The 16,054-nt window shown below is 46.3% G+C and overlaps 1 protein-coding gene across 6 annotated transcripts in view; it reads left to right on the top strand.

The window, feature by feature from the left end:
* ino80 (INO80 complex ATPase subunit) overlaps positions 1 to 15,748 on the top strand; it is a 314,154-nt gene extending 298,406 nt beyond the window's left edge. For 5 of the 6 annotated variants that reach the window (XM_038782859.1, XM_038782829.1, XM_038782819.1 and 2 more), the window contains 4 exons: positions 4,507 to 4,680; positions 7,039 to 7,192; positions 9,037 to 9,249; positions 11,916 to 15,748. In XM_038782859.1, the coding sequence (XP_038638787.1) occupies positions 4,507 to 4,680; positions 7,039 to 7,192; positions 9,037 to 9,249; positions 11,916 to 12,136 (762 nt within the window). In that variant the 3' untranslated portion in view covers positions 12,137 to 15,748. The remainder of the gene's footprint in view (positions 1 to 4,506; positions 4,681 to 7,038; positions 7,193 to 9,036; positions 9,250 to 11,915) is intronic. The other variant, XM_038782838.1, reaches the window with a different exon arrangement.
* The last annotated feature ends 306 nt before the right edge of the window (positions 15,749 to 16,054 follow it).

Below are 16,054 nucleotides of genomic sequence, written 5' to 3'. Positions count from 1 at the left end.
CAGGTGCTTGTCTCGGTCCTTTGACATGCAAATATACACAGAGTGGCAAATGCGATGGATTGCCATCACTCTCCAGATCAGGCTGCCCTTCTGAATGGACAAAGTCCAGTGGCAGGCCTCCTTCCCACACAACCTCCACAGCGCAAATGTCGACACCCCCCTCCCCAACTGAAAATGGGATCATCTCAACCCCTCATCAAGGGGGAGCATCCTCATCCTCATCACCCTCTTTTTCCGCCCCTGTCCACACCACCAAGACAGGAATAACATGAACCCCCCTCACCACGCGTGCATGAGGGTGACCAGCCCTCCCCACCCCCCACTTCAGCACTGCTCTTCAGTCCCCACCCCCAGCGTTGCAAACAGTGCACTGCCACCTGACACTATGGCACTGACACCCTAGCATGGTGTGATGAACATAGGGGTGGGGTCAAGGGGATCATTCCATTGCAACGTGCCCCTCTGCTACTGCCAGGCTGCAGAGGGGGGTTCTCCAGGAGTCCTTGGGGTTGCGTATAAGGGCTTGACCCTGGGACCTTGCCCCCGGATAGGGGTCCTGTGCCTGGATTGCCCCTTCCAACCCTTGACATGGTGATCTCAGGTGGCCCTTTGTTCATCAGCATCATCCTGGTCAGACCTTCCTCACCCTGACCAGTGAAGAATCAAAGCAGAAACACTTCTCCTTTCCTAACATCTGCTCCTTCAGCCTATGCCTTTGAAACTGCAACTTTATGAAGTGTAAGAACCTTTCTAGAAAGCCCTCAACACTTGACAAGGCTTCAAATATCCTGAGATCCTTTGAAATGCCAAGCAACCATTTAATTTCATAGGGCAGTACCTTTCACCAGCCTGTGATGGACAACTTAATGTTTTAGACAAGGCTACTGGGAGGTTTGATTATTTATCTTTCCCTTCACCCTTAAATACTTCAAGTACCCTCCAGTGATCCGAACCACAATATTTAGAAACTTACTTGTTACGATTGACAGCTCCTGACCACATCAACAAGGCTAAGTGCTTTCTGCAGTTACAAAAGAGGAAATGAAACCACTTATCTGCTTTTTGCTGCCCTTTTCAAGCGTTGACTGCTTTCTAGGACCAGTGGGTCACGCAGCGCCGATGGCGTTTTCCAGTCGACGCTCCGTTCTTCGCCTGATCAGTATTTCTAATCATGGCAGCGGAGAACAGGAAATCCCAGCTGTTGCCACTTATGGGATCCCCTCAACAATTTGCCATTTGAACACTAGATGGAGCACCCTGTTCCCACATGAGACACAGTTAAATGCAATACTGGCTGAGCTATTGTACATGAGCACGATCGGCTTGTGTACAAAAGGCCTTTATCAATGAGCTGATGGCATACAGGGATTATTGTGACAGGAGTAGGTAATTCAGCCCTTTGAGCCTGCTTTGCCATTTACTGAGATCATGGCTGATTGTCTACCTTAAAAACATTTTCCTCACTATCCCATTTCCTTTGATGACTTTACTATCTAGAAATCTGTTGTTCCCTTCCTTGGACATGGTCAATGACTGAGCCTTCACAGCCCTCGGGGATGGAGAATGCCAAAGGTTTTATTAAGTTAAAGAATGAATTCCTCATCTCAGTTCTAAGTGGCGTACCCCTTATTCTGAGACTGTGTTCTCTGGTTCTAGACGTCATTGGAGTAGAATAAATGAGGAATTGGTGAATTTTTTGAATATTTTTATTATCTGTTCTCTTTTCCTTTCTCTTCACTTACCTGCTCCACCATCCTTGAATCTGATTCAGGAGCAGGTAAGAGAAGAGAAAGGAAAAGAGAACAGATAATAAAAATATTCAAAAAATTCACCAATTCCTCATTTATTCTACTCCAATGACGTCTAGAACCAGAGAACACAGTCTCAGAATAAGGGGTACGCCACTTAGAACTGAGATGAGGAATTCATTCTTTAATTTAGAGTAAAACCTTTGGCACTTCAAAATGTAATCCATTGGTTTGAATCACTTTGCAGCTTCCTGAGGCAAGATCAGGGACTATATCAAGAGTGTCTTGTTTATTTAAACTAAGCCAGGAAGATTTTCCTTCACTTTCTCCCTCTAGTAAAATTGTATTTCTAGAGCTTTACAAAAAAAATAATCAAATTGAGGAATCTTCCCCATCATGGTTGAATCCTCCATCTCTCCATGCCCTATGCACACTGCAGTTCTTATATAACAGAGCACTCCTGCATGTGCAGAAAGGGTCTTATAGCTGAGTGGGAGTAGGTGTGAGAACTGGCTGCAATGTTGGCCTTCACTGTTCCTGTGGAAAGAATCTGGCCTGGAGCACAGATATTTATGACACAAAAGCAAGCCATTCAGCCCCCGGTGTCCCTGTTAACTGTTTGATTAATCTGAAACTAATCTCACTGCCCACTCTCTCCCCATAGTCCTATATCTAACTTTGCTTTAAATGCTTACCTACTCATCCCTAAACATTCCAGTGGTTGTTGCCTCAACTGCTACTACCATAAGGCAGCAGACAACAGCAGAATTCACCCGAACCTGGAGGTACTGTTTAGTTTGGTCAACCTTTCAAGATTCTGCAGGTCTGCAAATCGTCGTACTGCATTGACTAATATTTCAAGGGAGTTCCCAGCTGTTATCTGACAGACTGCGGCTCCTCACCACTAGACCAGGGGCAGTGCACCCTGTACCCTGATCGTAAGATGCACAGATCCAACCGCCACCCCCCAACATTAAACGCAAAACACGTCACAACCACAACCTATGTAACACGCATCCCTTTCTGAGACAGCAGGTGTCAGTGCTGAGCACAGTCTGTAGCGTATGTAGCTGTGAGTGCAGTTAATGATGTCTGTAATCCCCTGCTGTTGATTTATTCATCACTGCTACTGATCAGATAACCAACATTAATAAAACTGAGTGTAAGATCCATGCCGGCGCTCAGTACAACTACATTCTTCATGAGTTTACTATTAAAGGACAAAACATGGTGCACATACACACGGTCATGTGCTCATTCTTGCACATTCTTAGTGGCATGTGTGCATGCACGTTCATAGGTACATGTTCACTTTCGCACACTCTTGGCTGCTTTTATACATGTGCATTTTCACATTCTCTCATGCACTCATCTAAGAGAGGAAAAGCTGTTTCTGCAAACCGTAGCCAATTGCTTTTCAGCTGCCCTGTAAGAGTTCTGTTTTAAGGCAGGGTTGAATAGTGTTGCCAGTAATTTAGACCTTAAATTGTGGTTTAAGAATCATCTTTTTGTACTTATAAAGGTGAGGAATGTCAGTACTACAGGATTTGAGGCATCCATTGTCAGCATCAGGTACTTTCAATGTAGGTACACCAAAACTTAATACAAACTAAAGCTCCCTCTACAGTGTCCTACCATACTCAGGACACATATAGCATTCATTAGATACAGTATAAAGCTCCCTCTCTACACTGTCGCATCAAACACTCCCAGGACACACACTGCATGGGTTAGCTTAAGTGTAAAGCTCTCTCCACACTGTTGCATTAGTCACAACCAGGGCATGCAAAACCTAGGTTAGATATAAAGTAAAGCTATCTCTACCCTGTTTCATCCAGCACTCCCAGGACAGGAACAGCATAGGGGTGGATACAGAGGAAAGCACCTTTCCCCCCCAGTTTGGGGCAGCTTGAGCATTTAAGAGAGGTTGTGTTGGGGGGAAGTCATTGGCAGCATCTGCATGTACTTGCTGCTGACTTCTCCAGTATAAATTCTTCTCAAATCTACGTTTAATAATGGAGACTGTCCATGTTCCCTTGCCTTGCTTTAATTGCATTCTGCTGCCAGTGCAGGCGCTGCAATATCACCACTACTGTTGGAAAGGTAATTGCAGCAAGATATGTTTCCACGTGTAGTACCCATGACAAATATGGATATGAGGGCAAGGTGCATGACTTCTAAATGGTGACTGAAATGCATCTGAAATGAAAATGAAAATCGCTTTATTGTCACGAGTAGGCTTCAATGAAGTTACTGTGGAAAGCCCCTAGTCGCCATCTTCCGGCGCCTGTCCGGGGAGGCTAGTACGGGAATCGAACCGTGCTGCTGGCCTGCTTGGTCTGCTTTAAAAGCCAGTGATTTAGCCCAGTGAGCTAAACCAGCCCCTGGTGATCTGGGCATCTTACCTTGCTTTCTAACACTGCTTTATCTGCAGACTTCCAGTGTGCAAGGCCACAGGGCACCAACTAGTTGTTGGCCACCATTCAGCTGCCAAGGAGCTCCAGATTTTAAGAAGACTTGGAGAGCACATTGAGATTACAGGATCATACTTGCAGCTGTATCCAGCACCAAACCAGAATTGGTCACCTGACTTCAGTTTCCTACTGCAGCCCTCAATGGATTAGCATTTAGTTGCCTCATAGGTCTATGAATGTCTAACCAGCTCACAAGAATCATGTTTCTATAATTACTGGTGTTACGAAGTTACGTACGAGTTGAAAGACCATGCTTTTTGTTGACTTTTGTTTGTTTTGGACAGAAGAAGAAGGAGGATGGTGAGAATGTTGTGAAGAGGAGGAAAGAGGGGTGGACGATGTTGACACCTTCATTAGCATCTGCTGATAACTCCAATATGTCCTCAGGAAACCTGTCAGCGGATGGGGAGGAGTCTTTCATCAGCGTGGACTCAGCAATGCCCAGCCCTTACAGTGAGGTAATACAGCGCAACACAGCCTCTGATGCAGGAGCTGGACATAAAATTGCAGAGGGACTTGAGATTGAAATCCAGCCACAGCTGGATGGTTCTTGCTCATATTATTTGGATTTGTTTGCGGAGGTAATGGGACCATATGCAGGGAAAATAATCAGACAGGGTGCTCTTTGGGGTTTGGGCCTGCTTTTAGAGTAGTCGGAAAAAAGACAGATGGAGATATTGACTAGTGCGCTATATCTCAAACAGTTCCTGGAGTAGACAGAGGGGAGGAAACAGCACTCATTACTGTATAGGGATGGAGAGTCAATCCATATATATTAATGGGAGATCACCTATCACCACCAACTGACACCAAATGGGGAAGACCTATCACTAGTCCTTTGTTGCATGCCCCCAGTTTCTGGGCTGAGAGATGGAGTGAGGGAAACTTGCAGCTAAGCTGAAAGGGGATATCTGGGTAAAACCTATCTCTCCAAAAAGCTTAGTATGTTAAAGGAGTACTTGAGGGGCACACGGTCCAGGATCAGTTAAATAAATGGGATATCAACAAGGGAATGTGTCTGGGATTATTTGGAGGAGTATTCTGGAAAACAAGCAGATTGGAATCTTTTTAAAGGAGTAGGAAGAGACAGGTGAATGAGAGAAACAAAATGGAAGACAAAAATTAAAGAGGGAAGGGGAATTTTGCACTTCTGAGGCTCTTGTGTATGCAACCCGATTCTAATTAATTTGTCATTTTGTTTGGGACAAAATAAAGCTGTTAGCACAGACGTTTCAATGGCGAGCCCAATAAAATGTGTGTGCTGTTAGCACACTGTACAATCAGCATTTATTGCTAATGGCTTAGAAATGGGACTTTCACCAAAAGTTCATGTGGCTCATTCTTTCTTGTTTTGGAATTAGTCTTGATGATCTTTATCAAAAAGGTGTTTTGGACTGAGCTTTTATGATTGAAGGTTGGGGAATTAGACCGTCTTCATGTAATAATTAGATATGGCTGTGTGTGTGACTTTTTTGATCCATCCATATCAAGAGGCTCTGTAGAACCATCAGTGTGAAATTTATAAAGTTAGTCAGCATCACCAGTTCTCTCTCTCTCACGCTCGACCTCTCCTCTCGCGCTCGACCTCTCCTCTCGCGCTCGACCTCTCTCGCGCTCGACCTCTCCTCTCACGCTCGACCTCTCCTCTCCTCTCGCGCTCTACCTCTCCTCTCGCGCTCGACCTCTCTCGCGCTCGACCTCTCCTCTCGCGCTCGACCTCTCCTCTCCTCTCGCGCTCTACCTCTCCTCTCGCGCTCGACCTCTCCTCTCGCGCTCGACCTCTCCTCTCGCGCTCTACCTCTCCTCTCGCGCTCTACCTCTCCTCTCGCGCTCGACCTCTCTCGCGCTCGACCTCTCCTCTCGTGCTCGATCTCTCCTCTCGTGCTCGATCTCTCCTCTCGCGCTCGACCTCTCCTCTCGCGCTCGACCTCTCCTCTCGCGCTCGACACCTCCTCTCGCGCTCGACACCTCCTCTCGCGCTCGAAACCTCCTCTCGCGCTCGACACCTCCTCTCGCGCTCGACACCTCCTCTCGCGCTCGACACCTCCTCTCGCGCTCGACACCTCCTCTCGCGCTCGACACCACCTCTCGCGCTCGACACCTCATCTCGCGCTCGACACCTCATCTCGCGCTCGACACCTCCTCTCGCGCTCGACACCTCCTCTCGCGCTCGACACCTCCTCTCGCGCTCGACACCTCCTGTCGCGCTCGACACCTCCTGTCGCGCTCGACCTCTGCTCTGGCGCTCGACCTCTGCTCTGGCGCTCGACCTCTGCTCTGGCGCTCGACCTCTGCTCTGGCGCTCGACCTCTGCTCTGGCGCTCGACCTCTGCTCTGGCGCTTGACCTCTGCTCTGGCGCTCGACCTCTCCTCTCGCGCTCGACCTCTTCTCTCGCGCTCGACCTCTTCTCTTGCGCTCGACCTCTTCTCTTGCGCTCGACCTCTCCTCTCGCGCTCGACCTCTCCTCTCGCGCTCGACCTCTCCTCTCGCGCTCGACCTCTCCTCTCGCGCTCGACCTCTCCTCTCGCGCTCGACCTCTCCTCTCGCGCTCGACCTCTCCTCTCGCGTTCACATGCTCTCGCGCTCACACGCTCTCGCGCTCATATGCTCTCGCGCTCACACTCTTCTAGATTATTGACAATATCCTCCTGGTCTGTTTTAGCCATATCACTGCCCAGGATGTGCAGGAACTCCCATAATACAGGGAATGGATTGTCAGGTGTATGTATTAGTTTACTGGGATCTAGTGATGTGCAGTGCACTTCTCCAAAAGCACGCAAGCGTTTGATATAACCTTTACCCTCTGTTCTCACAGATATCCATGAGCAGTGAACAGCACACCGGATCTATTGCACCTGATGAAAGCAGCAGTGACCTTGTAATCGTTGACGATCCAACATCTGCATCACAGTCTAGAGCGACCAATTCCCCCGTCTCCATTGCAGGCTCAACTTCGGACCATGTGAATGGTATGACATACAGGAAGCCCCTGGTGCGTCGTGCAATCCATCGGTGCACCAAATGTATGGCTGGGAACATAGTTGATTACTTTGTAACCTTGGATTAAAGTCGGATGTCGTTGCGTGACTTTGAGTCACCCGGGGCAGTGATCGTCACCCGTACTGTTTAATTGTCTAGTTTCCTGTTTGTTTTGTTGTACCACTCAAGCTTGTGATTATAAATAGAATTAGCAGCTGGGGATTAGTGGGAGGCAGGAGAACAATTCAGCTGTGATATCAGTCCAAAGTGTCAATTTGTAATCTTCCCCTCTGCACTTGGTGAATTGTTTTTTCATATCCTGCTAGTAATTCTATGTGTATCTACATGTGTGTGTGCGCCTATACATTTGCTTGTTTCGGTCTCTATACATCTTCCCATGGGTGTATATCTGTTTGTGTGTATTTGTATGTTTATATCTGCATTTGTCTTTTTTTTTTAATTAATTCACGAGATGTGGACATTGCTGGCAAGGCCAGCATTTATTGCCCTTGAGAAGGTGGTGTTGAGCCACCTTTTGAACTGCTGTAATGCAGGTAAACCCAGAGTGCTGTGTGGGGAGTTCTAGGCTGTGACCCAGTGGCAATGCTGGTGCCTCCGTTGATATGGTGTGATTTCATTGTTCTGAGACCTTTTCTTGGCCATTAGATAAAATTTGGTGGCTTGCTAGGTCATTTGAGGGAAGTTGAGCGTCAAACACATTTCCTTGGATCTGGACTCAAATATACCAGGTCAAGACAGCAGTTTTCCTTCCCTAAAGAACATCTAGTGTCTGTATATTTGCGCGTATGTATTTCTGTATCTCTGTATGTCTGCCTATTTGCATGTGTGTACACACACACATCTGTATGTGTTTGCACGTGCACATATACGTGCATGCTCCATGCCTTATTTTATCTGCTGCTCTATTCTCTCTTTGTCACCTCAGTGGTTATCCCTTTGCTACTGATTGGAGTGGAAAAGCTCCAAATCAGTGCACTAAACTCTGAGAAACCATCGGAGAAACAGGGTAATGAGGTGCATCCCTGGGGACCATTCTAGGCTGAGACATTAATCAGTCTGTGCGACCCAGTCGCATCCTTCTACCCTCTTGACTCAACAAACCTTCCCTAGTTGGGAAAAGGCAACTCAATGGTACAGTGGTTAACACTGCTACCTCACCGTATCAGGGACCCGGGTTCAATTCCGACCCTGGATCATTATCTATGTGAATTTATACATTCTCCACGTGCCTGCGTGGGTTCTTTCCCCCCCCCCCCCCCCCCCCCCCCGGTGTTCTGGTTGTGAACATCTCCAAAGATGTGCTGGTTAGGTAGATTGACCATGATAACTTGCCCTTGGTGTCCAAGGGTGTTCAGGTTAGGTTTTGGGGTTACGGGACAGGACGGGGTGGACAGGAGGGTGAACAGGTAGAGTGCACTTTTGAAGGGTCGGTGGAGATTCAATAGTCCGAATGGCGGCCTCCTGCACTGCAGGGATTCTATGATTCTTCTATGATTCTAAATCATCAGCCAGAACAACGAGTGAGTATGTAGTGGGGCAAAGACTAAAGTTAAAAAAACAGGCTGTTTCAGTATGGTGAAGAGGGGGCCTGATACTGTTTATAAAACAGAGACGAAGGCCAATTCCTTCTTCGCCTCCTCCCCAGAGATTGATTGGGCTGCTGTTGGTGCCTGTGGCTTCACATACCTTGTGACAGGCTTTGGACCCTAGCTGGCACACATCCTCTTAATGTGGGCAGAGCGAGACTGCGGTAGAATAAGCACAGTGCCTTTGATATCCTGGGTGATGATGCATGAATCTCCTTACTTTGCAGGTGTTTCGCAAGACAAGTCTGGTATTAACATGGGCCCTTCAGGGAGGGGCAGGGGCCGTCCTAAAGGATCTGGAAGTACGTCAAAAGGTTCGGGGAAAAACCGAGGGCGCAAGTCCACTGCTGGCAGTGCTGCAGCGATGGCGGGGGCCAGGGCAGGGGCAGCAGCAGCTTCTGCTGCTGCATATGCTGCATACGGGTATAATGTGTCCAAAGGTAAGGAACAGACTAAGCACCTGGTGGAAGTGCTCTACGGTGTCAGCCTTCTAGCAGTAGTAGCATTTTCTATGTCAAATGCTTCTAAATACAGTGCCAACCTTGGTGCGTTTGTACTGAGCTTACTCTAAACTATTCCATTGCTGTCACTAATACTGGGTTTGTGCAACTTGGGAACAGGAGTAGGCCCTTCAAGCCTACTTGCCATTTAGTAAGATCATGGCTGAACTGCCTGTGGTCTCAACTCCATTTTCCCATCTGCTGGGAGTAACAAGTAACCCTTCACTCCTTTGTTAATCGAAAATCTGCCTGAAATAAATTCAAGGGCAGCATGGTAGCATAGTGGTTAGCACAATTGCTTCACAGCTCCAGGGTCCCAGGTTCGATTCTGAGTTGGGTCACTGTCTGTGCGGAGTCTGCACGTTCTCCCCGTGTGTGCGTGGGTTTCCTCCGGGTGCTCCGGTTTCCTCCCATAGTCCAAAGATGTGCAGGTTAGATGGATTGGCCATGATAAATTGCCCTTAGTGTCCAAAATTGCCCTTAGTGTTGGGTGGGGTACTGGGTTATGGGGATAGGGTGGAGGTGTGGACTTGGGTAGGGTGCTCTTTCCAAGAGCCGGTTCAGACTCGATGGGCCGAATGGCCTCCTTCTGCACTGTAAATTCTACGATTCTGTGAACCTCCACTGTTTTCTAGGGAAGAGAATTCCACATACTAACAACCCTCCTCATCTCCGTCTCAAAAGGGAGATTCTTATTCTGAAACTGTGTCCCCTAGTTCTGGACTTCTCCCACACATGGAAGCATCCTCCCAGGATCTACCCCATCAAATCACATCAGGATTGTATTTGTTTCACCTCTCAATTTGCTAAACTCCAATTGGTATAGGCTCAACCTTTCTTCATAAGATAATCCCCTCATCCCAGGAATGAGTCTGAACTGCTTTTAACGCATTTATTTCACTTTTCAAATGTGACTGACTGCTCCCATACTCTGACATTGAGACCCCTTTGAACCTTTACTGCCAAATATCAAGTGCCCTCACTCTGCACCATTTAACAGAATTCATGTGATTCTCTCTCTTCAAAAACTGGACTGAATAAACACTCTTACCAGGCCAAGACTTGGGTTCAAAACCAGTGAGTAGATTTATTTACTTTGAGCAAGTGAATGAACCTAAATTCGTATAATAAGAGTCCAGCATTCACTGCTCTCTTGACACGGCCATTAATAAAAGGTGCCACTTGCTTTCTCTCTAAGTACAGCCTTCAGTGAGAACCCTATTGCTGTCGCTTCAATCTGCCTGGGCCTTTCTGGGCCAGAAATAAAAACAGAATCCTGAGGGAAAAATTATATCGAGGGACAGTGGGCATGACCCCAGATCAGTGACTGGGCAACATCGGGACCTTTGTGGTTCTGTGCTACAGGAAAAAAAAATTCAACATGAAACTATTCCATCTGTCCTGTCTTCTCTCCTATGAGTTCTCATCCTGTATATTTCATTCTCAGCTCTCTTCTATTCTTGGTTGATTCAACCTCTCCCTGCGCAGAATTCTTTCCCATTTTCTGATTGTTTTTGTGGCTGGTTGATTCATCCTCACCCAACACAGATTTTCTCTCCTGTCTCCCCCTGGCTGGTACTTGGTTTCTTATTAAAGCCCATTTGAATTCTTCTTTTTGTTCAGGTGGTATTTTATTAAGAACTTGGACATGATCACACTATGAGTGATGAGTCTTTCTGAACATGTATAACCAGACCAGTTTTCCTAGCAACTTTCTGGGGGCTGGGAGCTTGAAAAAGGTTGAGGGTGGTGCAGTGGTTATCACTGCTGCCTCAGGGCGCTGAGGTCCCAGGGTTGACCCCGGCTCTGGGTCACTGTCCGTGTGGGGTTTGCACATTCTTCCGTGTTTGCGTGGGTTTCGCACAACCCAAAGATGTGCAGGGTAGTGGATTGGCCATGTTAAATTGCCCCTTAATTTGAAAAAATTAATTGGGTACTCTAAATTTAAAAAGAAAAGAAAAAGGTTGAGCTTGAACCTGCTCATCTGTGGTGGATTAATCCAGCAAACAGAACATTATTAATGATTATAATTAGATATTTTTGAATGCAGCTTACTCACCATGTTGACAAAAAAGCCACTGGAGAAATAAAAAGCCAGGGGGAGGGGGCATAATCAATTCCATCCCTCCTCCTGGTTTAGCTTATTTACTACTTGAAGTAAAACAAGCTGATTAATGAATCATTATTCTCAATATAAAAAGTGCCTGTCAGGCAAGCTAGCATTATAGATTAAAAGCGCTATTTATTAAATTAATTTGCCTTTTTCTTCTGTTACTGAAGACAAGGTTGAACAAGGTAGTGTGTTATTAATCAGTCAGAGTGTTTTATGGAACAGTGTAGAGGGAACTTTACTCTAACCCATGCAATAACTGCTCTTGCAGTGCTTTAAGGGGCATGTAGAGGGAACTTTATCTAATCTGTATTGTGTCTGTTTTAGACATATTTGCTAGCAACCTATAAGATGCTTGTGCTAAATTGCCAGTGCTTTTTTTTCCTTATTATGGTGAAGGAATATTCAGAAAAATGATGAAGATCTGTAATTTAATTGTGTTGATATTTTAGATTGTGTGTGTTGATTGTTCCCATATTTTCTCTTCAATCTCAAGGTATGGCAGGAAGTGGCCCTGGGCAGTCACCCCTCTCCCGGCCAACCAGCACCGCCACCTTCGGAATCATGAGCACCTCTCCCTTGAGTTCCCCTCACAGCCTGTCAAATAGTGTCCCAGGAACACCACAGACTCCAACGGACACCAGCACGCCTTCTCCGTCCCCCAGCAAGAAGGCCAGCAGAGGCCTGGTTCAGCCCCCTTCTGTTGGGGGCCGGTAACCACGAACAGTTTTGGTGTGGGTGGGGGAGGAACGACTGCAGTGAGTGGGTGGGTGGGATGGGGAGGGCGAGTTGCAAGACTTTCATGTTTAAAGGTTTAGAGTTTGTTTAAAAATCCTAATAAGTGAAATCATGGAGAAGCCTTTTCCCTCTGAATGATGTGTACATAATGTTTACCAGGAGAGCACAGAATCCTTGTCTGTTTCTTTTTGAATGTGCTATTTTTTTATAGATGAACTTGTAAATATGTACAAAAAAGTAAGAAAAATCAAACAGAAACTGCTATCTTTTACTAACCTGACAGAGACTGGTTAAAATCCAGCCACGTGATGAATAGTAATTTTATGGAGAGATTGTATGCGTGTGAATTTTTACTAGTTTCCAGTGCTGAGAGGTAAACATTCTGAAGTCCTTGTGTTTTAATTTGCAGAGGCGGAAGCTATTTCCCCTTGAGAACAGAAGCAACATTCAGCTTCTCGCACCCTCCTCCATACCTCCCCCTTCCTCATACCACTGTTACATTTGCATCAGTCAGCTGCCGGTGGTTGCAAGTGGCACCTGCTCAGTAGCTGTGCTGTCCCCTTGTCTGGCCCGAGACGCCTCCTAGTGCAAGTCCGAATCTGCTGAGTTTTGACAGTCAGTGCACATCAAGGCTTGTGAACTCCAGCATCCAGTCTGTGTTCCCACTCCCGTTGATGCTGGTTTAAAGACCCTGGGAATCAATTAATGCTGAAAAGTAAAACTTGCTGTTGAAAATTCTGCGTAGGCCCAGGCCTATCAGTCAATGGGAGAGAGAGAGGGCAGGTGTTTCCTCCTGTCTGTGAGTTGTTGATAGAACCACTGTGCATTTCCAGCTTTTTAAAAGTACAAAGCGAGCCACGTAGCAACCAAAGTGAAAAATTCCAGCGGTGTTCAAGGCAGTGACTGGTCCAGGATTGTCCTTGTGTAGCACAGGGTTATTACTGCGTTCCTGCAGGTGGCACAGAGTAAACATCAATACACAAAGATCACAGGACAGGGAAAGGGGGATCTACGATACTTGGTACCCCCTGTTTCCAGTACAGGTATCAGCAATACCAATGTGGCATATGCTGGATATCAATTTTTTGTGCACCTGAAAAGTATGAAGAGCTTTTGTAAAGTTTGAAGGAGACATTCCATGGCCATTTCAGTGCTGCTCTCTGACATTCCAACACACTGCATTATGGACTTGGATTGATTTCTGCAGTTTCTCACAAGTTCCCATTTTTTCCTGCATTGCCATTAAGAGGAGTTTCTAAAATGAGCCACTGCCCAGATGTGTAAAATCAAACAGTACTTTGTCATTCCACTACAGTTCTGATCGTATATAGACAGTGCTGTATCATTTCACTATAGCTCCACTTCTGCTGCAAGATCTTTCGATCACCACTGACTATGCAGGAGCTGTGTTCCTTTTCAACTTCTGTTTTGATTACAGATTGCTATTTGGAAATCTCAAGTTCCTCATAGAACTAAAAATAAGTAAATAAATCAGTCACTGTACTAGACTAGTGAATGTGGCCCCAAATACAAAACTCTTCCCTCTCTCCCCCCACATTGCCACCTTTTGCCACTCCTCTTGCCCCTCATTGCCTTATCTGCCCCTCCTTTCCACACCCCCTGCCTCTCTCCCCCCTCCCCCCCATCTCTCTCTCTCCATCCTTTGTCATTCTCCACTTCCCCAGCACTCTCTTTCTTCTCCCAACGTCCATCTCATTTCCTTCCCCATGTCTCTCACTACTTCACATCTCCAAGTGTCTCTCCTTCCCCCACGTGTCTCTCTCTCTCTCTCTCCCACCCCCATTATCTCTCCCTTGGGAGTTGGCTAGCTCAGTTGGCTGGATGTCTGGTTAGTGATTGCGGCCCAACACCAACAGTGCTGGTTCAATTCCCATACTGGCTGATGTTATCCATGAAGGTGATGCCTTCTCAACCTTGTCTGATGTGTGGTGACCTTCAGGTTAACTCTCCACCTGTCAGTTCTCTTTCAAAAGGGCAGAGCAGCCTAAGGTCCTGGGGACTATGGCGAGTTTCATTTATCTTTCCCCTGGTCTCCTTCTCCTCATATCTGTTACATCCTTTCTTGTACCTCTCGTCCTGCTTTCTCCCCATCTTCCCAGCCCAATTTCAACCGGGCCTACATATGGTTTGAGATGTGGGCCAGAATTCTTGGGTTGTCGGGATTCTCTTTTCCCGCTGGCAGCGCACCCCACCCATGGGTTGCCCGGCGGGGTGGGATGGCTTCAATGGGAAATCCCATTGACAATAGGCGGGAAGATGGTATTCTGCCATCAGTTAGCGGCACACTGCCAAGAAACACGTGGCTTGGGGAGCGGAGAATCCATCTGTGGAGTTTTATGGCAATTACCCTTCTGAGACCTGCCTTCTGTTTAAACATTGCCTAGGAGGGACAGCTCACCTCCCATTGGCTAGACCAAAACTCAACAAAGGAAGGGAAAGAAAACAGAGGCTATATATTTTTTTAATTAAGTGGAAACTACACAGTATTTTAAATAGCGAAAACAGATCAATTTCCTTCATGTTCTGAATAATATCAAGATTAAAATCCAGAGTTTTGTATCTGCAGTTATTACTGCTCTTTAATTGAACCTTCTGTCCTTTCCCTGTGCTACCAGTCTTGGTGTTGCCTTACATCTCTGATTCACCGGCTGGTTAGTTTTTCCATCCAGTGGAATGGATCTGTTGAAAGATTCCATGTATAATTTAAGAGACATCGTTCTGCTTGTATGGGCAGCTCTGAGACACTGTGCGAACTGGCTCTTTCTCATCCCACCCCTCCCCCCACCAAACAAATACAGCAAATTACCAGTCTCTAACTAACCAGCAGAATAAACTGGCGTGCAACATTACTTCCGTTTGATTATATAAACCCTGGACAATCCAGGATGAAGATGACAGTGTAACATTCAAATCACATCCTTTATAATACAGTGTTTGTAGCTTGCATGCCACTTGTAGTCGGTACGCTCTTCTACTAGCTGCACATACCCTTGCAGATGTGTCAAGCACTGAACTGCGACTCCAGTCCCAAAGTCAGTAGGATCTGCACCTACATGGGACATAAATGGTGCCTGTTGCAGACCTGTCGGTGTGAGAGGAGGTCTCGCAGGGATCTTCAAATCCTGTTTCAAGTTGCTGCATTCTGCTCCTTGTGGTCAGGGCACACATTACACAGAGACTACGTGACAGTTTCAGATTCATCACCAGTTTAACACCACTAAAGATGTAAGCTCAGAGCCCAGAGGCCTTATTTTAAATTCAGTACTGTGCTATGCTGGAAGCTTGACTTGCATTTCAAGGTGTGCAGTGGAAAAGGTTTGAGGAGGATGCATGGAGGAGGATGCCTGTGTGGTTAATTGTACAATGTATGCAATACCAGTTCACTGAATCAGTTTCTTCCCCCACCCTCTCCTGATAGTGCGGGCTGGTTAACTGATTTATTTTATTGCAACGCCATAACTCAATGCACAATCAGTTAATGAAATCAGTCACAATTTGTGTTTGACCTTAGCAAAAATGATTCAGGTACAAGCAGTACAGTATCAGAATAAAATCAAAGTGTCTAAAGAACTGCCGGTGTTGATTTCTTTGTGTAAGCTTTATTGTGAAGTAAGTATCTATAACTGTTCCTGCAGTGTTCCTGTTAGGAAAGCAAGGCTATACAGACCAGCACTGTCCTAAACTTGATCCTTTGCCAATGCACAGTTAACTGGGCTCAGTTGGATGGGACACAACAGTTGGAGAGTGTGCTCTAGGGCTAAAACAGTCAGTCAGGGTTTTCAGCCTATAAAAGTAAAATACTGCAGATACTGGAAATCTGAAATAAAAGCAAAATATGCTGGGTTAACTCTGCAGGTCCAGCAGCATTTGTGGAGA

Source organism: Scyliorhinus canicula, chromosome 2 (assembly GCF_902713615.1).
Source record: "Scyliorhinus canicula chromosome 2, sScyCan1.1, whole genome shotgun sequence".
Lineage (NCBI taxonomy): Eukaryota > Metazoa > Chordata > Chondrichthyes > Carcharhiniformes > Scyliorhinidae > Scyliorhinus > Scyliorhinus canicula.
Note: the sequence above shows the minus strand (reverse complement) of the source record. Positions and strands in the feature narration are given on the sequence as shown.